General features: G+C 42.8%; 1 protein-coding gene and 1 pseudogene across 1 annotated transcript in view; one reads left to right on the top strand and one right to left on the bottom strand.

The window, feature by feature from the left end:
* The window catches only part of TNN (tenascin N), a 99,261-nt gene that overhangs the window by 18,698 nt on the left and 55,471 nt on the right, over positions 1-25,092 (bottom strand). Inside the window, exons 11-14 of the mRNA XM_006887709.1 lie at positions 23,225-23,488; positions 18,433-18,563; positions 15,045-15,177; positions 13,740-13,891 (exon numbers count right to left, since the gene is read on the bottom strand). Of these exons, the coding sequence (XP_006887771.1) occupies positions 13,740-13,891; positions 15,045-15,177; positions 18,433-18,563; positions 23,225-23,488 (680 nt within the window). The remainder of the gene's footprint in view (positions 1-13,739; positions 13,892-15,044; positions 15,178-18,432; positions 18,564-23,224; positions 23,489-25,092) is intronic.
* LOC102864456 lies at positions 4,636-5,279 on the top strand (annotated as a pseudogene).

Genomic DNA, 25,092 nt, shown 5'->3' with positions numbered 1-25,092 from the left:
ATTTATATATATGTTATCGTTGTTTTTAAAATGGTTAAAATTGAGAAAATTTGATAATTTGATGCATGGTGACCCCATGGTCACAGCAGAACTGTGCCCCATAGGGTTTTCAGTACCTATGATCTTTCTGAAGTAGATCACCAGACCTTTCTTCCTAGGTGCCCCTGGGTGAGCTTAAGCCTTCAACTTTTTGCTTAGCTGCCAAGCATTTAAATAATTTTCTCTACCCAGGGACTCTTACACATCCTCTTAGACTCACTGCATTATAGTAGTAAATATCCTCTATGTACAAACGCAGTGTCTTAGTATATAATGTGTCAGATCTGAAAGGTGAGTGGCTTGAATCTATTCTGAGGGAGAAAGATAGGCGATATTCTCCTGGAAAGATTTACAGCCTCAGAAATCCAACAGAGGGACTTTATGAATCAGAACTGACTCGGCAGCAGTAGGCATGGATACAGTAGTATACTGAATTGAAATATATATGAGCAAAGAAGGTTCTTGCCCTCAAGAATTTCCATTCCAGAACAAGAAGAAATTTGAGGAGCTGGTGATATCATTGCTAATGTTAGGTTTCATAGGGAAGGACATTCTATATTTCTGCCTACTCCTCTTTACCAACCATTTAACTCAATAGAACACTGGGTCTATATGCTGCCTTTCCTCCCGTTAGGCAGCTTGAGAGTAAGAATTGTTTCTTAACTTAGTTGGTTTTAGCATCACCCATCAGCCATCATTTAACACTTAGGGAGATCTGGTGACACTGTCCATATGGAATTGTGCAAATTGAAGGGTCATACCTCTCTGGTAGCTCCAATTCCCCAGTGGCTCTTCAAGAGAAAGGTGGGTAATCCCTCTTTCAGCTGAAAGCCTTGGAGTCCTAAGGGGTCAGCTCTGTGTCAACTCTGACTCAACAGCAATGAGTTTATCTGAATTGAGTTGAGTTGATGAAGGAAATTCATTTATTAAAAAAATACTTATTGAGCATCTCTTAGGTACTAGGCACTCTGCAAGATTATGTGCAAATTTAATAAAACAGAAATACACTCTTCCCTCATGGAGCTAATAAGTCAAAATTCAACTCAGCCCTCAAGTCTGAACCAACTCATAGCTGACCCCAGTACTTTTGGGGAGGTTATAAATTACATGGGAAGAGATTATTTACCTTTCACCTAAGGTGCATGTAGTAGATTCAAACCACCACAAAGACACAGCCTGTGGATTAGTAGTTCAGCTCCCTACAGACTAAACCACCAGTGTTGCCTGTCATGGAGCTAATGTTATATGCCATCAAGTTTGAACCAACTCATAGCCGACCTTTCAGGGGGTTTTCAGAAGCAATAAATCACACAGAGGAGACTGACCACTTTCTCCCACAGAGCAGCTGGTGGATTCAAACAGCATGCTTTTGCTTTAGCAGCTCAACTCCTTAGCACTACACCAACAGAGCTTCCTGTCACGGAGCCAATTGTGTATTAAAATCACCAAACAATGTAACAAATAAGTGTGCAATTAAAACAGGAGTGAGAGTGATGCAGAAGAAGAATGATAGGATCAGGTGAGCACGAAATAGAAGAACCTGTCCAGGGACAGGGAAAGTTTCCCTTAGGATGTGATTGGGAGCCTCAGGATTGAGTGAGCGCACACAGGCAGGCGGACTGGAGGCTAGGGGTCAGGGCGGCAGGGGCTGCTTAGGAAGAGGGAGATGGGGAGACTGCAAAGATGGTTTTAACACATAAATCATTGAAGCTATTGGCCCATCTTAAGAGTGATGGAAGTTATTGAGGAGGGTTAAAGGAAGAATTGTGTGTTTTTATCAAATCTTGCTAAAATCCCTTAAGCTACAAGTGAACAGAATGGCTGGCCAGGGGTAAGGAAAGAAACAAGGCTAGTTAGTAGACCACTACTTTATAGAACAGGTACAAGTTGATGAAATCTTTCCTTCGTAGGCTGTACTCAGGATGGGCATCAGTGGAACTGCCATGGGGTCAGAACCAGTTCACAGCTGACCCTACAGTGAGTGTTTACAGACTGTGAATTGGACGGAGGAGCCTGCCCATTTTCCTCCCATGGAGCAGCTTGTTGGTGCTGTTGTTATGTACTGTAGAGTTGCCTGCAACTCTTAGTGACCCTATGTACAACAACAGCCCAAAACCCTGCTCTATCCTGTGCCAATCTTATTGTCTCTCACACACCTACCCCAATTACCCCAATCACTTAATCAATCCACCTCGTAGAGGGTCTTCCTCTCCTGCACTGTCCCTCCACCCTCCCAAGCATGACATCCCTCTCCAAAGACTGGTGGCTTCTTGAACATGCCCAAAGTATGTCAGATGAAGCTTCAGAATCCTTGCCTCCAAGGAGCAGCCTGGCTTCACCCTCTCCAGGATGAACTTGTTTGTTCTTCTGGAAGTCCATGGTATATTCCATACTCTTCCCCAGCACCACAACTCTCCTTCTATTATTCCAAGTCATTGTCCAGCTCTCTGATGCATAGCAATTAACTGCAAAGACCATGGCCTGTATCAGGAGTACCTTAGTCTCCAAACTGACACTGTTGACACTGAAGAGCAGTATTTTGGAGAGGTCTCTGACAGCAGACTTTCCTCAGTACAATTTGTCTTTTAATTTCCTGGCTGCTGGTACCAAGAGTGTTGATTTTAGAGCCAAACAAACTGAAGCTGTCAACAATCTCAATCTCGTTATCATCTGTCATGATACTGCCCAGTGACAAGAATCTTTGTTTTTTTGATGTTGAGCTTCAATCCATATTGAAGGCTGCATTCCTTGACCTTCCGCAGCAAGTGCTTTAGGTCCTTCTCAGTTTCAGCAAGCAGGGTTGTGTCATCTGCATAACACAGATTGTTGATGAGTCTACCTCCAATCCTGATGCCACAACTCTCCTCATAGAGCCCAGACTCCAGGATAATCTGTTCCAAATACAGATTGAAAAGGTATGGAGCTAGGACATATCCTTGATACACACCCTTCCAAATTTTGAACCATGTAGTGTTTCCTTGTTCTGTTCTGATGACTGCCTCCAGGTCCAAGTATAGGTTTCCCATAAGCACAATCAAGTGTTCTGGGACTTCCATTTTTCTCAGAGTTAGCCACAGTTTGTTGTGATCCACACAGTCAAATAGAGCAGCTAGTGGATTTAAATTACCTGCCTTTGGATTGCAACTTTTTACCCAATAGGCCATCAGAGTATTTTAGGATCTAAGTGGTGGTGGTCGTTGTTGTTGTTGTTGTTATTATTGTTATGTGCCATTGAGTCAGCTGAGACTCAGAGTGACCCTATGTACAACACTGAACTCTGCTCTATCTTGAACCAATTTCATTGTTTCTGACACACCTACCCTCATTACTCCAGTCACTGAGTCAATCTATCTCATCCAAGGTCTTCCTCTCTTGAGCTGTCCCTCTACCCTCCCAAGCATGATGTCCCTCTCCAAGGACTGGTCCTTCCTGGCAACATGCCCAAAATGTGTCAAATGAAGTTTCAAAATCCTTGCTTCCAAGGAGCAGCCTGGTTTCACCCTTTCTAGGTCAGACCTGTTTGTTCTCTTAGTAGTTCATGGTATATTCAATATTCTTTTCCAGCACCAAAACTCAAAAGCATTGATTCTTCTTCTATCATCTTTAACCATTGTCTAGCTCTCTGATGCATAGCAAGTAATTGTGAAAACAATGGCCTGGATCAAGTACACCTTAGTCTCCAGACTGACAGCTTTTCTCTTCAAGTACTCTGGAGAAGTCCCTGACAGTAGATTTTTCTCAATGTAATTCAGCTTGATGTTCTGGCTGCTGGTGCCAAGAGTGCTGATTGTGGAGCCAAACAAGCTGAAGTTGTTAACAATCTCAACTCGTTTCTGTTTATCCTGCTGCCAATTAGCCCAGTGGTGAGAATCTTTGTTTTCTTGACGTTAAGCTTCCATCCATGTTAAAGGCTGCAGTCCTTGACCTTCTGCAGAAAATGCCTCAGTTCTCCCTCAGTTTCTGCAAGCAAGGTTGTGTCATTTGCATAACGCAGGTTGTTGATGAGTCTTCCTTCATTTCTGATGCAACGTTCCTCCTCATAGAGTCCAGCTTCCCAGATGATCTGTTCCTCCTATAGATTGAAAAGCTATAAAGATAGAATGTAGTCTTGATGTACACCTTTTCTGATTTTAAACCATACAGTGTTTCCTTGCTCTGTTTTGATGACTGTCTCCTGATCCAAATATAGGCTTCACATCAGTGAGTTTCTTGTGATCAACACAGTCAAATGTCTCTATATAGTCAATGAAACTCATATAGATGTTCTTTTTGTACTCTCTGCTTTCAGCTATGATCCATCTAACATTGGCTATAAAGTCCCTAGTGCCACGTCCTCTTCCAAACCCAGCCAGCACTTCTGGCAGTTCTCTGTTAATGTTCGTTTCCAGTTGGCTTAGGATAATTTTCAGCAGGATCTTGCTTGCATGTGATATTAATGATATTGTTGGATAATTTCCACACTATCAGGTCACCTTTTTCTGGAATGGGAACGAATATGGATCTCTTCCAGTCAGTTGGCCAGGTGGTTGTCCTCCAGATTTCTTGGCACAAGCTGATGAGTGCATCCATGGCAGCATTTATCTGTTTGTTGAAATAATGTCAATTACTACACTGGACTGGGCCCATGAGAAGCCAGAGCAGCAGGGGCCAGTGAGCCAGGTGTTCAGCAAGGACGAGATGATCGACATCACTGAAGTGACCAAGGGCAAGGATTATATAGGGGTCACTAGTCACTGGTACACCAAGAAGGTACCCCCACAAGATCCACTGAGGGGTGTGCAAGATCACTTGTATCGGGGCCTGGAATCCCAACAAGTGGCCTTCTATGTGGCAAGTGCTGGGCAGAAGGGCAAGCCAAGCCAAGGCTACCTTATCAAAGTTGGTAAGCCAATAAAAACCAATGCCTCCACCGACTACGATCTCTTAGACAAGAGCCTCAGTCCTCTGGGAGGCTCTGTCCACTGCGGTGAAGTGACCAATGACTTCATCATGCCGGAAGGCTGCGTGGTGGGGACCAAGAAGCAGATTCTGACTCTCCACAAGTCCTTGATGGTGCAGACCAAACTCTGGGCTCTGGAGAAGACTGATCTCAAGTTCATCAACATCACTTCCAAGTCTGGCCATGGCCACTTCCAGATGATGGAGAAGAAAGCCTTCTTGGAATCTTAAGAAGAGACCACCTTGCAAAGAAGAGGTGTTTACCATTAGGAATAGATTGTGCACTTGTGGGGTTACAATAAAGATTATTTTCCAGTGGGGGAGGAGAAAGAATGATCCTTTTTTTTGGCTTGTGGAACTAGTAGGCTATCACTTAGCTATTTTTTTCACTCAGCTTTTTCTTGAGATAAGACATTCTGATAGAGAACAGGTGTTCTCAGTGCATGTCATGAGCTCCTTTGGTGCCATGTGGAGGGTGAGGTACTCCTGCTGATGCTGGTGGGGGTGATTCAATCACTCGAATGTAGGAGATAAAGTTCTTTTTTAAAAAAAAAAAGTTATACTGATTTACTTACAAAATTTGAATACATTGTTATTTCACAAAAGATCCTTCTCAATTCCTTCACCTGCCCACCCATCAAATTGTGCAATCCTATGATTAACACCAGCCCCCATTCTCACCACTCTGCTTCCACCCCCACCATGGATTCTTATGCTCACTCTACAATAACTGTTTTATACAATAATTGTCCTTGTAAGGTTGAGTTAGTTCACTCAGCATAATGCTCTCCAGTCCCTCCCAAGTTAGGTAGTAATTTACAAAATCATTGCTCCTATGTTCTGCGTAATATTCTGTTGTGTGAATGTACCACAACTTCTCAATCCATTTGATTGTGGCTGGATATGTGGGCTGTTTCCATGTTCTTGTGATGGTGAATAATGCTGCTATGAACATTGGTGTACAACTCTCTGTTTGAGTCTCAATTCTCATTTTCTCGGGGAGATGTAGTTCTAAAGCTTGCTCTGGCTCGATTGATCCATGTGGGATTGTCTTGGGCAATTAGAGGTGGTTCCAAGTCTCCCTTCATTTTCTTTTCAGGAACACAGAAAGAATTCTTCCTTGGGGCCTTCTTTGCAGTCAAGCTGTAGCCTAGTGACTAATTTTAAATAAAGACTGCAAGTCGGTACACAGAAGATGAGTGGGGTTCTCCAAGCTACCTCTCCCATTGCCACATGATGTGAATGCCAGACACTGAAAAGGCAGTTACTAGATGGAAATGAATTGAATCTTTGGATCACCACTTAAGACGTGACTGCAAAATTCAAAATAAAAGTTTGTACAAGTGAGATTAAAAAAACCCATAAAACAACAAACTTTTATGTGTTGGATAATTAAATTATGAGGTTTTCTTTGTTATAGCAACATAGCTGGTGCTATCATAACTAAAATAGAGAGTAAAATTAAGCTATGGGAAATGATAAGATTATCTAAGCACAAAATGACCTACAATCAAGCCTCAAAGAACACTCCATTTTTAATGGCCAAATCCATAGGCAAGGATGAGTTCGTTAAGGAGCAATTGTAAGTAGAAGAAATGCAAAATAAATAAATGAATGTGGAATCACTAAAGCCACAAAGAGAACATATTTCTAAAAGAAAGAAGTGATCAGGGAGTCAACTGTGCAAATGCTGATAAGACATCAAGGAGCGTGAGATGAAAACTGTCCATAGAATCTGGCAGCACAGAAGTCACTGGTGACTTTAGTATGTGCAGTGGTCCTGCGGATAAAGGCAGCAGCCAGACTGGCATGGGTTAAAGATGGATGAGAAGTGAGGAAACAGAAGCAGAGCTGGATGCTATTACATGAGAGAATGGGCTGCTCTATTTGCAAAATTCCTCTATTTTGAGAAGGAAAGTAGTTCCAGTCCAAGTAAATTGGATTCTTTTATATGAAATAAACTTGAAAAGCACCTAGAAGCTAAACACACCTGTGTATATATATACTGGTGGACCTGACAATACATATAATTCTGCATGACCTTGAGAGTCAAGCAAAATGCTATCCCGGCTAACTGGCTCTCGCTCACTGAAGGTGGGAATTGCATCCTGCCTGATACCTACTACACTTCTTTGTATTCATTCAAAAAGGAAGCCCCAACACAAAATCCAATCTCCCTTCCTCCATCATGGTTCTCAGCATGTGCCTTGAAGTAAAACACATTATCTGAAATTTAGGAACATAAACATCCATATATTTATGTATTCTTTACATTTTCTCCCCCCTGGGAAGAATTAATCTGAGAAGAATTAATCGCCTGCAACAATGCTCAAACTCCACGTGGGAGGATCCCATTTACCAGCCATCATGCTTGCTGACCCAGCCCTAGCCTGGAGTCAGACACCGGCCCACAGGGAATGGTGACTCTGCCATTTCTCTCCCGGAGCCACAGTCAGCTCATGGTAAAATAGACAGAAATGGAAAGAGGCATCTGGCTGGGAGGACCAAATGAGAAGGTGAGCTTAAAGATGTCTCATAATTGATAAATAGCTAAGCAGAAATCAGTAATTGTTGCTAATATAACACACTGCATTAATATTGTTCTCTTTTTTTCAAGTTGTTGTTGTTGTTGTTGTTGTTGTGTGCCATGAAGCCAGAATCTGACCCTCCAACAGGCTTTAAAAGGCAGTAAAGTGAGTGGGAGGAGCCTGCCCCTTCTTTTCCCCATGGATCAGCTGATGGATTTGAACCATGTACCTTTGGGACACCAGGAATGCCTCATGCCTTTGTTTCCTTCATTTTTTCTTCATTTGTTTATGGAGGCCCTGGATAGTACAAATGTTTAAATACACTCAGTTCCTAGATAAAAGGTTGGAGGTTCTAGTCTGTACAGAGGTACCTTGGAAGAAAGGCAATCTACTTGCAAAAAACTAGCCATTGAAAAGCTTACAGAGTGCAGCTATACTCTAACATATATGTGGTCAACATGAGTTGGGATCCACTCAATTCAGAGTATTGCTGGTTCAGTGGTAGAATTCACACCTTGTATTTTCATAGGGTCACTATGAGCAGTACACCACTCAATGGCAGCAAAGAACAACAGCAACAGCATGTGAGCAGCTTGGGTTTGACCCCATTCCGATGCACCTGTGTTTCCTGCACAGTTACCACCTGCCTGCCAGTGGAGGTATGCAGGTTGCTAGGATACTGGTTTATGATCTGTTGTACACAGGGTCTCAATGAGTGGGAGCCAACTGAAAGGCACTTAATAACAATAACAACATTGGTGTTGAACAGATTTCAGTAGATCTTCCCAACTGAGTTGGACCATAAAGAAAAACTTGAAAATCTAGTTCTGAAAATCAACAAATGAAAAGAAAACCCCTGTGGCCTGTAATACATGAGGTCAACATGAATCAGAGGCTGACTCTACAGCAGTTAACAACCACAATAACTATTTATTCAGCATCCAGGTGCTGGCTCAGAGGCCAGTATATATACTGTTTTCCATACATAAAATCAAGAGAGTCATTTAGCTATTTCATTGATGCAAGGATAAAGCACAAATCTTTTTCTGTCAGCAAGTTTAGAAATAGAAGCTCTCAACGGAGTCTATTTTCTAAACACATTTTTCCTGTTAAGTTCCTAGCACAGTGCCTCTTATGATCTCTTCCCACAGACAGTGGGCTCCTAGGTAGATATGGCACAAATGTTTGGTGCCACATCACATCAAATCCAGTTACCAGTATAAGACTGGGCACAAATCCAACCCGGCCCTCCTAGGACAGAGACACATTATAAAGGCATTTTTGCCTCTAGCTCCCATCAATGACTGTGGTGTCCCCAGGCTTTTAATCTGATAGAGAAGATGAACAATTCTGACATTCAGAAAGGATGCTTGACACATCAACAAGACACTGGTCTGGAAATATACCCCCCACCACCTAAGAATAACACAGATATAACACTCCTAAGCTAAGCGTGAAACCAAGCTGTTCCTTGGAGACAAAGATTCTGAAGCTCCGTCTGACATACTGTGGCCATGTTGCAAGGTGAGACCAGTCCTTGGAGAGAGACGTCATGCTTGAGAGGGCGGAGGGACAGCTCAAGAGAGTAAGACCCTCAATGAGACGGCTTGATTCAGTGACTAGATGTGTAAATGTGTCTGAGATAATGAGATCTCACAGAATAGAGCAGAGTTTAGGGCTGTTGTACATGGGCATGCTATGAGTCGCAGGGGACTTGACAGCACATAACAGCAATAACAACAACAAGAGGGGTGCTGGGGGCAGGGAGAGAAGGGATAATTTTATTATCTTGGTTAGAAAGGGAAGCTGACCCCTTCTGAAACTTTGGCTTGACCCTTGGGAAGATCATCATCCTTGAGAGCCGTCAACTGGTTGTTTGAATTTTGGTCACAACTATCTCTTTGGATCAGCTAAAGAGAGGAAGACCCTCAACAAGACAGATGGACAGTTTCTTGCAACAGTGAACTTGAGCATGGAAATAGGTCGTGATGACAGAGCACAGGATAGGGCGAGTTTCCTGTCTGTTGTTCTTAGGGGTCACTATAAGTTGTAGTCAACTCAATGGAACCTAACAACTATACCATGTCTCCTTAATACTCTTGATCTTGAGAGCTGAGTATAATAGCAGCAGTCATGCTGACTTATAAACAGCAATAAAATACTGACTTGGACATGGAAAATCCAGCAGTGGTTCCTATGCTCTTTGAATTGGTGCTTAGATCCAACTCTACCCTTTACTACCTGTATCGTTAGGCAAGTTAATTCTGACAAGCTTCACTTTCCCCAAGTGTTAGATCAAGATGTAAAACAGTCCCTCTGTCAGGAGCTTAAACCAATGCTTCCACCAAGCCATTAATCATAATTAATCATAACGTACTTAGTCCAGAGTCTGGCGCATAGACATACTGTCAACACATAAATGCTACTTTCCATTCTATCACATCAGCATCCTAATGGGCCCACCCACAGCATTCTTTTTTTTTTTTTTTTGCATCTTCATCAGATAACTGTAATTGATTAACTCAGAATCTTGTTGATTTCCTTGTTGTTCCTGTCCAACAGCTCTGAAGCCTGCCTTGTCCTGAGTCAATCTTACCGATTCTGACACCCCTACCCCCTTTCCCCAGTTACTGTATCAATCCCTCTCATCCAGGGTCTTTCTCTCCTACGCTGTCTCTCTACCTTCCCAAGCATGATGCTCTTCTCCAAGGACTGGCCTCTCTTGGCCACATGCCCAAACTATGTGAGATGGAGCTTCAAAATCTTTGCCTCCAAAGAGAAACTTGGCTTCACTCTCTCCGAGACAGAACTATTTGTTCTCCTGGAAGTCCATGGTATGTTTAGAACTCTTCTCCAGGACCACAACTCAAAGGCATCAATTCTTCCTCTGTCATTCCTTGTCATTGTCCAGCTCTCTCATGCATAGCAAGTAACTGCAAAGACCATGACCTGGATCAGGTGCCTCTCATTCTCTAGACTGACATCATTGCTCTTTAGCACTTTGGAGAGGACACTGATAGCAGACCTCCCCAATGATTTCCTGATTGCTGGTGCCAAGAGTGTTGATTGTGGAGCTGAGTAAGCTGAAATTGTTAACAATCTCAATCTCTTCTTCATCCATCATGGTGCTGCTCACTTCATGAGAGGAAGTGAAAACACTACAGTGAACTACTCAATTACTTAGAAAATTAAGTCCCAAGCAGGGATGTTCATCCATTTCTTCTGACTCTGTACACTACAGAGTTGTCTCTGCACTCCAGAACTTTCTCAATGCCCTGGATGACTAAATCAAAAGGTGGAGAAATCAAAACTTCATTTAAATGCCTGTAGAAAGGGCCTCCAATGCAGTCCTGAACACTTGCAAGATAGAAACCAAAAATGGAATTTCTTAAGAAATCTGAGTGTCCCAGGATGGTCTTCCACCAGCCTCCCACCAGAGGCCTTCATCACCCGAGGGCATGGCTCTTCTGGTCTGCCAATCAAAAATCAAGCTCCCACTGCCTGAAATACGGAAGAATTTCCTTCAAAGCATTTGAAACTCTCAATAAAAAGGAGCAGTGTTCTATCGTGATCCTTACATAACAAGACTCTCTTCAACCAAAAAAAACACATAGAAACTATCAGGGAAGGGGTGTGTGTGTGTGTGTGTGTGTGTGTGTGTGAAAGAGTTTTTAGGACTGTTTCCTGCAGCATGTTGACTTTGAGGAAGACCCTACAGGATTACCTGTGAAAGTCTGAGTCAGAACACAAGATCTGGGAGGCTTGGTGTTGGTTGGAATGCAGAATGGTTTTATCATTTCTGAAATTGACTTTTGTGCTTCTATAAAGGATCATATGCCTGGGAAGGAGGAGGAAGGTGTTGCAAGAAAGAAGGTGTTGCAGGGACAGGAGGAAATGAGTTCTGAAAAAGAGGGAAGGCTGAGGAAGAGGTCCTCTCACAGCATGTTGTTGTTGTTATATGCGGTCGAGTCACTTGTGACTCATAGCGACCTTATGTACAACAGCCCTAAACTCTGCTCTGTCCTGTGCCAACCGCACTGCCTCTGACACACCCATCCTGATTACCCCAGTCACTGAATCAATCCACCTTACAGCATAGCACTGTGAAAAAGGCCCCTTCCTTAGTCCCCCTATGGGTTTTATTTAGTTTCAGCCAATCATCCTAAAAAGTTCAATCTCCAGGGACTATATTTTCCTTTTACTTAACTGTTGCCAACATAACAATGGGTAAGCTTAATCTTTAAACTAAGCCCAAAGCTCAGACAAGGCATCCCCTCAGGTGGGAGGCTGGGTTGAAATCTCTGTTTGCAGAGGGTGTTCAGTCCTATTTGGACTCTGATTTCAGCTGTGGCACTGCTGTCACTATGCTAGGGAAACCACAGGAAGGCAAGCTTATCAAGGGCAAAGATTTGGGCCAACCTGACGCATAACTAGGTCCTGACTACATGAAACTGTGTTGGAAACATAGTTTTTGTTAGTCACCATCAAGTCAACAAGACTCATAGTGACATATGTACAACTAATAAATCCAAATCTTACCCTACCCCTCACCGCTCTTCATGATCTCTGATATGCTTAAGTAGGCACTCAATAAATACTTCCCGACAAAATCATGGGTATTCATTCACAAGCAGACAGACTCCCCAGATCTTTTCCTAAAAGCTGCCCTTAGTAAAAACCACTCTTTCTGCATAAGCTTGGCTTTTAACAAGACTAGGAGAGACAGCGCAAGCATTAGTCAGTGGTCAATTATGAGCGTGAAGGCAGAGAATTGGGCTTCAAGCCTGAAAGGACAGACTGCTTGGAGTTACAATGGTGCTGATGAGCAGCAGCAGGGACCGTGCTCTGGGTCTGATCAGGTAGAAACTCCCCATATTGTGTTCCATTTCCTTATTTTTATAAATCAGTTGGGAATTATCCCCATCCAATCCAATGACTGCCTTCCAGCTGTCAGAGGCAGTGGTGGAGATAAGTTCTCTTTATTGTTGCTCATCTGATTGTGCCATTTATCTGCAGCTGCTCAGGTGTCTCTGGGGCCCCAGGCCCCTGAGCAAACGTGTCAATGAAGACAGTTTGAGCTCCAGGAGGCGTTCTCCTCCCCTGGGTACACGCCAGGTAAAACTAAGACAGCATGCTGATCTGAGACAGTGAATGAGTCTCTATCAGTTCACGCACAAGGAGAAGGGAGGAAGGAATCAGACTGCAGCCTTCAAAGGCAGCTCATCCAATAACTGGTTCAGGCTGATGCAATCAAAGAAGGTGTCATGTGGCGGGGAAAGGAGGAGGGGGAGGGACAGGGAGGGAAAACAAGGTGTCATGTGACTTAAGCAGACAATGGTCCAAGAGAATAAAATCCCTACAAAGGAGACAGAAGATCAGAACTGTGTTCAAATCCCGTTTTGTTTTTTTATTTTTTTACTTTAGCCTTTAAAATCAAAGTCCCAGTTGCCTTGTTTCTGTGCTGTGGAGTCAAGAATCAGAACAAAGGGCTAAAACTCAGAGGGCCCAGCCTCCAGAGAGATCATGCATATGCATGCAAATCTGAGCTGCCTATTAGAAAGCCACTGACACACACCCCTCAAACCCACCCCCACACCCCAGGGCTGAAGTTCTGTGCTAGCTTTGTCACTGACTTGTGGCCACGTCTTAGCTGATTACTGTGGACTAACATTTCTGTACCTGTGAATTAGGAACAAACTTCTATTATATTTGCTAAAGCTTTGGTATGTGAAAAAAACTTTGAAAAGGATAAAATATTATATAAACATAGGCTATTATTGCGTAGTGGTGGATGAGGTCGTGTGTCATAAAGTCAGAATCGACCCATAGCTGAGCCTTCAGCAGGTTTTCTGAGGCAGTAAATTGCACAGGAGAAGACTGCCCATCTTTCTCTGGTGAAGCATCTGTACAAACCATGTACCATTGTGTTGGCAGGGCAATTCCTTGCTACTAAGCCACCACAAACCCCTCATAATTATTAGATAATTCAGTAATGATTACATGATGATATTCCCACAAGCTTTCATGGTCATCCACCTTCACTTGGCCAAATCTGCTCAATTTCAGGTATAAAGGATCCCCTTTTCCTAGTGTGGGCCAGTCTGTCTCTAACAACAACGACCAACCAAATTTTCCTTTTGTCTTGATAAACAAGTGTCATTGCTGGCAGTTGGGCCACCATGATCTAAGAAACAAGACCAGGTAAGGAGCCCCCAGGGGCTCAGCTTGACTCACGATCCAGCCGCCTCCGTCAGTGTCCATGTCACAGTACACTTGCATGGGCCGGCTGGCGTCGCCATGCACGTAGATGGTGTACAGGCCACTGGCAACGTTGCTGTTCTGCTGAACCTGGCTGCAGTCTGAAGGGTGTGGAAAACGGGCACCAACTGGGAACCAAGCAGAGGGAAGAGTCATTAGGGGACAAGTAAGGGAGAAGTGGAGGAAGGCTTCTTTACTTCAAGACTATGTATACTTTTTTATTTTTTTTATTGAGATTTTAATGAAAGTTTAGAGAAAACTTGGATTTCCATTCATTCATTGTTGCACATTTTCCTCCCTGCTCCCCCTTCCCTCCAGTTAGCTTTTTACTTTGGAAAAAAGTTCTTTCATTGTTATACAGCCACTCCACCCCAAAGATGACTTTACTATGCAGTTCTTATTCGGGACTCTTATCATGCCAATAATATCTAATTATATATTCCTTTTATCCAGTTCTCTCCCTCATCTCTTTCAATGCCATGTACATATTTCACTCAGCATAATGTCCTCCAGAGTCACCCATTTTTAATAATATTTCATGAGTTCCTTGTTTTTCAAAGCAGCATAGTCTTCCAGAATATGAATACACCACAATTTCTCTATCCATTTGTTTGTTGATGGGCACTTGGGTTGTTTCCAGCTCTTTGCTATTGTGAACAAAGCAGCAATAAACATGTGTGTGCATATATCTGCTTGGATGATGGTTATGGTTTCTTTAGGGTATAGTCCCAGTAGTGGAATTGCTGGGTAGACTGTGTCTTCGGTTTTCAAATTATTTCATCACTTCCTTCTGCTCTGTGTCTTCCACCTCTTCACACACATCACATTTGTCACTTATTCTACTCTTGACAGTCCCTCCAAATCCACCAGAACTAAGGTCAAGTTCACTTCTCCTGGTCTAACTCCATCCCAACATTACATTTCCTTTTTCTCCCCTCTTTAGATTTATTTTGAACCTATAATCCCATCTTTATTTCCCCATGCTTAAAAGGGTGGAGAGTCAACGAGGGAGAGGAAGACCTTCAGCCAGGTGGATTGACACGGTGACTGCCACAATGGGCTCTAGTGTGCCAGGAAGTACGAAGATGGCACGGGATACGACAGAGTGTAGATCTGTTGTTCATAGCGTTGCTATGGGTCGTACTTGACTCGACAGCACCTAAAAACAACTAAAGAACCCATAACTCTTTCTGTTTTGTCCTCCTTAGGCATCTTTTTTTTTGTCTTTTCAATGTTCATCCTCCCATTGCATTGCTTTCAGAAGAGAAGATTCCACATTACCTGTGGACAGCGTGGTGGATACACTCCTGCTCCGGCGGTCACCCTTAAATGCAACCAAGGAAACAGGATAGGTGACACCTTGCTGAAGGCCTTGTGACTCAAACTTCCGGTCCCCTCGTCCAAGCTGTACCTCCTGCAAAACAAAGAACATAGCTGATCATTCAACTTATTACCCTCCAATGTTAATAGCATTCCTTGTCGGCAAATGACAGCTCTGTTTGAAAGAGCAGTGGTTAAAGACCCGAGAGAAGTCTAGAATGTCAATGAGCTCTAATCCATTCTCTGCGGGATCAGCTCAGGGTCATGTACTGATGAAAGCACTAGATGTGAGCCCCTTCCAGGAGGTCTCCTGGGGACCTCCCACTCAAGTGGTGGCGCTGTCACTCTTGGACACTGACTGACCACAGCTGGTAGCACTAACAATGCCAGACGACTGGGGGGGAGTGAGCAGGGAGAGGCAAAATTGACCAATGATATGTTGTTGCTGTTGTTTTGTGTCATCCAGTCGCGTGTGACTCATAGTGACCCTGTGTAAAACAGCTCTAAACCCTGCTCTACCCTGTACTAATGATATATGTGAGGCAAAAAGTTGGTTGACATTTCAGTCTACTTCCTTCTGAAGCTTTATTAGTTCTTCTGTAAAGGAAGGACTTAGAAGTATTCCATTGTGTGTGTAAGGAACACATTTTGCGTGCATGCATAACATTTTGTTTATCCATCCACCTGTTGAGATGAGTGTAGGTGCTATGCAGGCTTTGTAAGAATGAGCTGAGACAATGATTGCGTTACTCGGTCAGCAGGAGAAATGAAGTCCTGATAAATGCTGTCGTATTGATGGGGCTGGGAGACATTATGCTGGGTGAAATAAGTCAATCACAAAAGGACAAATAGTCTATGGCCTCATTTATGTTAAAAGGCAAATGAGGACAAAGGTTAGTAGTGGCTTCCAGGCATAGTTGAGGAATTTGTGTGTGTTTGTCTTTGCTATGGCACCAACTGTCTTCATTGGAGGCCACAGAGTGAGAGGGAAACACAACTCCAGCTTCTGAGCGGCGTTCCAAGCAGCGGCCATGAACTTTGAAAGCCTGACTGGAGATTTGAGCTGCCACCTACAAGCCATTTTTCCAGAAAAGGGTGAGGCAGTCCCCTTCTATTATGATCTTCAGCCTGAGAAAACCACTGAGGGTCACTACAGGTCAGAACTGACTCAAGGGCAGTAGGTTTGGTTTGGGAGGGTTTAGCAGGGGCAGGAGACAGGGAAAATATGAGGTTAGCAATGAAATTTTAAAAATAACATTCATTAAGAGCAATGTTGCACAGTCAATTATTGCAACTGCTGTGAATAAGTACACCACCTATAAATAGTTAAATTGGCAAAAGTGGCATAAAATATTTAACACAATAACAAAAAAGAGTAGCTGCTGAGGCAGCTTATGTACAAACACCTTATGGGAGTTGATTCCTTAGTTTAAAGGTTTAAACTTATGGCTTCTTGGGACATGCAATTAATTGGCCTAATAATTAGTGCTTCTGTTCTACCTCCTGTTTCATCGTGTAATGCCTGGAGTCTTAAAAGCTTGCAATTAGCCACTCAAGGCACAACAGTTGTTCTCTGTTTGACTGGAGAACAAGTAAAGAAGGGGAGTCAGGAATAGAAGGAAAATACATAATTTGTGATTAATTGTTTCCATGAACAACTGCCATCTTTGCTGTCAGACCGCAAGAAACGGGTGATGTCCTTCACATTATTTCATATTATTATAAAATAATTCTATCAAAGATTTAAAAGAGAAAATGTAACCAAAAGGGGGGGAAATGCAGAAAAAAATTTCCAATTCTCATGGCTCTCAATTTTCTGAGGTGATTGTTATGGGATAAAATATAAACCTTAAACCAAACAGATCCCCTGAAGTCCTCCTAAAAAGAAGCAAAATGCTATCTTACCTAGTAAAAATAAGTAAAAACCTTGAGCATTATGCTTTTTGTAAATGTTATTGTTGTTAGGTACCATTAAGTCAAGTTTGACTTTAGCAACCATATAAACAACAGATCTGAACCCTGTTCTATCCTGCACCATCTTTATCTTCCCAACACACTTGAGCCCACTGCCACAGTCCAAAACTCAAAGGCATCAATTCTTCTTCTGTCATCCTTATTCACTGTTCAGCTTTCAGATTCACAGCAGGTGTTTGGAAAGACCATGACTTGAAGCAGGTACACCTTAGTCTTTAAATTGGTATCATTGCTCTTCAGAATTCTGGAGAGTTTTCTGATAGTAGGGATGAAATAGACAACAGCAACTCGAAAGATTAGATAAGAAACTTAAGAGGCAGTGAGTTTATGTTAATGAGGAGGAACAAGTCAGTAAAGGAGTGAGGATTGTTGTGCAATTCAAAGAATGTAGTGAATGTCATTGAACTGCACATGCAAAAATGGTTTTCAACAAATGTGTATGTTTTGCTACGTATATTGTTAATGAAAAAAACAAGTAAAATTTAAAAAAATAAAAAACCAAAATACAACCCATAGCACTGATTTTCCTAGCTTGAAGTTCACTGGCCAGATTTGATTTCAGGCCAATGCATCTCAAATCCACCTACACTTGTCTATCAGTGGAGCTTTGAAAGTTCCTAGACTGCTGACCTGTTTTCAGCAGAGCCTGCAGACTAAGACAGACTAGAAAGGAAAGTCTGGAGGTCCCAGGGGTCCCGTGGTCCGATACCACTGTGCTCCAGGTCACTGAGAGTCAGGGAATAATACAACGGCAGCCAACCTCTTTCTTAACCAGGCTCAGCAAACATGAATTGAGATTATTGACAAGTTAAAATGCCCTTCCTTTTTTCTTTCCTCCCCTTTTTCTGCTCTTCCAAGGAGAGATAATAATTTTATATTTGAACAAGTCTGGAACACTTGCAGACCTTCAGATTCTATGTGGTATCTAGAACAACTGAAGTGAAAGTTAATTGGTCTCTCCAATATATATATCTTGAGCACCAACCATGTGCTGGGCACTTTTCTAAACACATTCAATATAGCAATAAACAAAATGTCTCTGCCCTCATGGAGACTACATTGGATTGAAGATGACCAAGCATAAACAAAATAATACACAACTGACATATACACACAAACATGCAATGGTCACCAAGGGTGGTTTCGATCTTTAGTCCTTTAAATGAGACTGCAAGCTTCACAAAGGCTGTGCCTGGCACTTTCCTTGCACAGAGCAGGCGAACAATAAGGGTGAAGGATCAGCAGAGTCCCCTGAGACCAGCAATATTAGATCTCATCATGACACGAGTAGATGGAGGCGTGTTAGCCCACATCAGGTGTTTCACATAGTAGCAGAGTACCAGCACTAAGAGGCAGGACAAGGAGTAGCCAGTACCTTAACGGTGCCGTCTGGGAACTGGAAGGTCAGAATGTAGCCGTCTATCTGAGCTGAGGGAGGTGTCCAGGTCAGTATCCCACCAGACTGCGTTACACCGGATGGGTGGAAGTTTTGCGGAGGGTCTATTTCTAATGAACATGAAAAGCCAGGTGGTTATTATTAAGATGCATCACAGGCAAGAACATTTCTAAAGTGTTAATTTATAGTTTCTTTCTACATTTCTCTTTACTCCCTCAGACAGATAGCAGGTTCTGCTCTTCTTTTCCAAAGGAACTTCCTGACCATCCTCCCTCCGTCCCCAACAAAAAAAAAGTGGATAGCCAATGAGGACAAGGGGATTAAAGAACAGGGAGAAACAAGTTACCAGATGACTCAATACTTCCACTCCCAAGTGTGTACCCTAGAGAAATAAAAGCATATGTCTATACCGAAACCTGCACTAAAATATTTATAACAGCTTTACTTTTAATAAGCAAAACCAAAGAATCAGGGAGTTGGGGGTCTCAGCAGCGGAGGTTTCCTCAACAGATCTCCAGAGAGGGGTGGGGATGGGCAGTACACTCTCAGAGATGGGAGTGCCCCCCCACCTCCACCCCTCCGTGGCTGAATGAGACCTGCAGCTTTGACGGGCCCTGCATAGGAACACCAGGGAGTCTCGGTAATCACCTGCCTGGAAATATGATGTCAGGATTAGATGGGGCTCCTGGCACTGGGAAACAGCCCAAGACTTTACATACTGCCACCAGCAAGGAGCGTGACCCTAAATTTACTGACATTTCCACCTCACAAGCAGAGTTGGGGTTTATGACAGACATTTATTTGGTCTTAAATTCAATATTCCATTTACACATAGAACATTGGGGAGCACTGGTGGCTTAGTGGTCAGCAATCACACTGTCAACCCAAAGGTACATGGTTCGTATCAAGCACCCACTCTGAAAACCCACCACGGAGTCAGTTGTGGGTCAGTTCCGACAGACGATGGTACATCACAACAACAGCAAGTTGCATATCAGGGAGCCCTGGCGGCTACAGACTTGTGCTGCCAACACAAGGGCATGTGGTTTGAATTTACCAGCTGCTCCTGGGTACAAAGATGGGCAATCACCTCCATTGTGTAAGACTGTTGTTGTTGTTGTTGTTGTTGTTAGTACTGCAAGTCAAGTACGACTCATAGCAACCCTATAATCAGCACATCTTTCTCCTATCCTAGCCTATGTCATCCTCATTATTACAGACATACTCAAGCCCATTGCAGCAGTAACTGTATCAATCCACCTCAGTGAGGGCCATTCTCTCATTCATTGACCCTCAACCTTTCCAAGCATGACGTCCCTATCTAAGGAATCTCCTGACAACATGCCCAAAGTATGTGAGATGAAGCTTTGTCATCTTTGCTTCCAAGGACCACTCTGTCTGTATGTACTTCCTCCAAGACATATCTGTCTGTTCTCTTTGCAATCCATGGGATATTCAGTACTCTTCTCCAACAATACAACTCAAAGTCATCCAAGTTCTTCTGTCATCTTTATTCATTCAGTCACATGCATAGCAAGTGACTGAAAAGACCATGGTCTGAATCAAGATCACTTTAGTCCTGTCAAATGCCAGAAGGGTCGTTGATGGACACGTTTCAGCAGAGCTTCCAGAATAAGACAGACTAAGAAGGAGGATTAGCCATTCATTTCTGAAATAGCAAACCTCTCAAAAACGAATGTAATATGTTGTAGTGTTGTTCTGTACCATGGAGTGGGACAGCAATGCAACATATCACACTGGTTTTCAGAGGTCTGCTATCTCAGAAAACCCAATGAAGGGTCGGCTATGTGTTGGTTCCCCTAGATAATACAAAACAGCAACAATGACATTTACATATCTAACTGTATGACTTTAGATACATAACTGCTATATAAAAACTAGAGGAGAGGAAAGAGACTTATAAAGAAGAAAAGAAAGCAGGAAAGGGAAGAGGAGGAAAAAAAATAGAGCTTTCCCTTTGATTCCTATTGCATTTCCCCACCCAGACACCAGAGGGCATATGTGAGCAGGTGTGTCTCCCCATTGTTGTTAGGTGCCGTCGAGTCGAGTCATAGAACCTTATGAACAAAAGATCTGAACCCTGTTCTATCCTGCACCTTCCTCACATTTCCTGACACACAAGAGACCATTGCAACAGCCACCATATCAATCCACCTGGGTGAGGGTCTTCCTCTCCTTTGCTGACCCTCAACTCTTCTCAGCAGCATGTCCTTCTCTGAGGAATACTTGCTCCTAGCAACATGCCCAAAGTATGTGAGGCAAAGTCTCATCATTCTTGCCTCCAAAGAGCATTCTGGCTGCACCCTGTCCAAGACATAAAGCAGGGAAATGAAAGCTCAGCCAAAATGTTAGTCAGCAAAATAAGATTTTGGTAAGTAGAATCTTTTTTAAAAAATATTATGAAAATAAAATAAGAATGGAAATTTCCATTTTGACAAGAACATTATTATAGAAGGTGATTTTAATTTAGAAGTTTCCAAAAAGGATGTCTGCAGGCTATTTTTTACCCAGTAGCGTTTCAGCTGAGAACAAAATTGCAGTATTTTAATAGAAATCAGGCAGCTTTTGTTTTGAATTAAAGTGTTTTGGCAAATTTTGAGTCTCTATAATATCTGCTTGGCTTGACTTTTTAAAGTGTAACATCTGCACTGGATTTTATTCTATCTGTCACATGGAAAGACTGAATTTCCTGCTTTCAAAAATCAATTGAAACCATAACTATTTAAAGTCTGTCGTGTTGGTTTTTTTAACCTGGTTTATGCCACCTCTTTGCCCACCTGTTCCCCCCCCCCACCCTCCCCCTACCCCCGGTTATAGACTAGCAATGTCTGTCTTAGTTATTCTCACATTTATCTATGAAGAGATCATGATCTTATTATTCTTTTCTTTAAAACGGGGGGGGGGGGGAGGAAAAGACAAGAAAAGAACATAGGAGAGAGGAAAAGAAGGCAGAAGAAAGGAAGAGGAAAACACTGTTTACTGGCTAACTCTGCCTGGAAGCTCTGGGAACTAGAGACTCTTGATGAAGTTTTTCATTTTACACCTCCTTGCTTATTTTAAGGACTCGTGGGGGAAGGGGGGAGAGAAATTCACTGCTGTCAAATCTGAACCAAGACACAGCTAAGCCTCTATTGGGCTTCCCAAGTTGTAAATCACAAGAAAATCTGTCTCCCATGGCGCCAAGGGTGAATCGGAACCAGAGGTGCTTGCCTTTAGGTTAACAGAGCAACTCCCTAAAACTACGGCCCCAGAGCTCCCCCTGATGGCGTAGAGCATAACGTACTAGCTGCTCTCTGAAAGGTGGGCAATTTCAATCTACCCTCAGCCCCAAGGGAGAAAAAAAGTCTTCCCCTTGCTGCAGAAGGTCAAGGACTGCAGCCTTCAATATGGATTGAGGCTCAATATCAAGGAATAAAAAAAGATTCTCACCCTGGGCCGATCATGATAGATGGTGAAGAGATTGAAACTGTTAACACCTTTAGATTGCTTGGCTTCACAATCAACACTCTTGGCACCAGCAGCTAGGAAATTAAATGATGAATTGTGATGGGAAAGTCTGCTGTTAGAGACCTCTCGAAAGAACTGAAGAGCAACCATGCCAGTCTGGAGACTAAGGTACACCTGATAAAAGCCATTGTCTTTACAATCACTTGCTATGCATCCGAGAGCTGGACAATGACTAAGGATGATAAAATGAGAATTGATGCCTTTGAGCTGTGGTGCTGGAGAAGAGTATTGAATATACCTCTGACTGCTAGGAGAATGAACAGGTTCATCCAGGAGAAGGTTAAACCAGGCTGCTCCTTAGAGGCAAGGATTATGAAGCTTTATCTGACATGCTTTGGACATGTTGCAAGGTGGGACCAGTCCTTGGAGAGGGACATCGTGCTTGGGAGGGTGGAAGGACAGCGCAGGAAAGGAAGACCCTCAATGAGATGGATTGATTCAGTGACTGGGGTAATGAGAGTAGGTGTGTCAGAGACAATAAGATTGGCACAGGACAGAGCAGGGTTTAGGGCTGTTGTACATAGGGTCGCCATGAGTCGCAGGCCACTCGATAGCACATAACAACAACTTCCTCTAAAGGTTTACAGTCTCAGAAATCTAGTGCAGGCTCGGAATTAGTTGGAACTTGTGGTGGAGTCTGTAGGGAGTTGTACCCCTCTAGTGGTTCATTTACACTACCAACTCCAAGAGAGAAACATAGATACCCTCCCCCCAGTGTGATTTAGAACTTCAGAAACCCAATGGAGGGTCAAATATGAGTCAGTTTCAACTCAATGATCACAAGAAAGAGAATGAGACTCAAAGGTAATAGGATGTGGGTTTTCCTCAGTCTGACTTTTTTTACTATAGTATATATTATTTTCTTAATAAAAATTCTTGCTACTGGTAGACAGTCTACTATCACCTCTATTTTGAAGGATGGAATCAGAAGAGAATCCTTTCTATAGCTGAAGTCAACCTGGTTCCAGTATCAAGGCAGAGCCTGGAATCTGAACTGAGGAGAGGATCTGGTGAAAGGGGGAGACTACCCTTGCACATCAAACCTTCTAGAAGAGTCTCAATGTCTTCCTTTCACACTGTTTCATGTACACTCTTCAGTCTGAACAACTAGTATGTCAACACATGACCTCAAAAAGTAAAAAGAGACCACTTTGAAAAATTATTTGAGGTGAATCAACTGTTCCCTCACAACCGTTTCTACTGATATTGGTGAAGTGTTTCTTGCCCTTGCCCCTCACAGTACCTGTTAGGGCCTTGGTGTCAGCTTTCCTGCTCTCCCGGCTCCCCTTCTGCGCCCACACGTGCACCGTGTACTCCACGCCCGGCCTCAGGCCCGTCAGCTCCGTGCTGCTCCGATCCTTCCCCACCGGGACCTCCTTGGTCTCTCCGTCGGCAGAGGTGTAGCGCACGATGTACCGGTCAATGATGGCCTGCACGGGGTCCCAGGACACGGTGGCTGTGTTCTCTGTCACGCGGTCCGTCACCAGATTTTTGGGGCTGTCAATTTCTTTTTTACCAGTTGAGAAAAGGCTAGACTTTAGAACCAAGGGAGAACACTCACCACTCACCCACCACCCCAATACCACGAGTTTTCCCCTCAGGTTATCTTTCATAACAAAGCAAGTCCACTGAAAGCAGATGGAAAGGTCCCTGGTTCCTATTTTCCAGGGACGCAAACCACTACACAGTAAAAATAAAAGCAAACATATCTTCTCCAAGCTGACCGAAATGGAAATGTTCTGTCCTTGTGGTTCCCTCAAGAATAACAATAAAAATCTCCTGAACAACAAGATAAACTGCCAACATTTTCTGTTGAACAAATCTCTTCAATAGTCTCCACAGTATCTGTTTCGTTGCACAGAATTTGAGGACTGAGAAGTCATTCTCTTTAAATTGTGTATTTTATAAAAGGAAAGAAAAACTGAGGACTAGAGAAAGACATTTATACACGACCCCGCTGTTTTCTTGTCTGAAAAACCAAAACCAGAGGCTGTTTTTGTAATTCTGGGTCTACCCACATTTCATATTTGGCTCGTGTTTGGTTTCCCTCTCTTTCCAGCCTTATCAATCTCTCCTCCATCATTCTTTCTGAATAAACAGTTATGAACTTCCTTCCTAGATTTCTTACCTTTCTCAGTTCCTCTCCACAATAGACTTAAGAGAACTGTCTTCGTACCTAAAATTGACTTCCTCACTTCCCATTCATTCAACTTTGCCTTCTTTCTATACTGTTGTTGTCATTAAGTACCGAAGAGTTGCAGAAGACCCATAACAACTCTATGAATGAATGTCTTGAATGCAAAACTTTCATCTTTTCTCCAAGTTCATAGTGTTTCTGGAGGCAAGCTTTTTTGTTGGAAGTGGATGCCACTCGCCAACAACTTTTATGTTGTTGAATCCATTGAGTATTTCCCATCCTCTCAAAATTGATCTGCTTCTGGACACACTCTCAGCACGTGACTTTCATGACGAGGATCTCCTGGCCTTTCCCCTGACTCACTGATCCTTCTCAGTCCCTTCTGCAAATAAACTGTAAATGCTGGAGCATCCAAGACACTCTTTTCCTCTCTATCACCTCCATGTCTCCCTAGAAGGTTTCATCCATTTCTATGACTTTAACTACCAACTTCTTTATTGCTTCCAAATTTTTATTACTGCTGAGCCTTTGACTTATATCTGCATATCCACTACAATGTCTGGATCATACAAGACACTCAAAAAGTATTTGTGAAATCAGTAAGCAAATTGCTCATTTAAATAATGAATTGTATGAACATTTGAAGCGTAAGCATCTAAAATTTTTAACCACTCTTCTCAAGCCTATTTATTACTCAGGCTTCCTTTTCAAAAACTGACATCTTATATTAACACTGACGACACACAGGAGTCATACTTGATTTCTCCCTATCCCATAATCCAAGCACAATTATTGTTGTTTCAACCTCTGAAAGATATCCCCAGACACCTTCCTCTTCTCCAGGCCTCCAGTTGTCACATTTTCCACATCATCATCTTTATCCAAACTTTTTTTTTTTAATTTAGGTTGTTTATTTTTCATTTCAATGAACATCTACAGAGATTTTGGGATTCCATTCATTCATTGTTGCACCC

The sequence above is a fragment of the Elephantulus edwardii genome, unplaced genomic scaffold, assembly GCF_000299155.1.
Source record: "Elephantulus edwardii isolate Elephantulus edwardi_28Jun2011 unplaced genomic scaffold, EleEdw1.0 scaffold00061, whole genome shotgun sequence".
Lineage (NCBI taxonomy): Eukaryota > Metazoa > Chordata > Mammalia > Macroscelidea > Macroscelididae > Elephantulus > Elephantulus edwardii.
The sequence above is the reverse complement of the archived record's forward strand: the minus strand, read 5'-3'. Positions and strand labels throughout refer to the sequence as shown.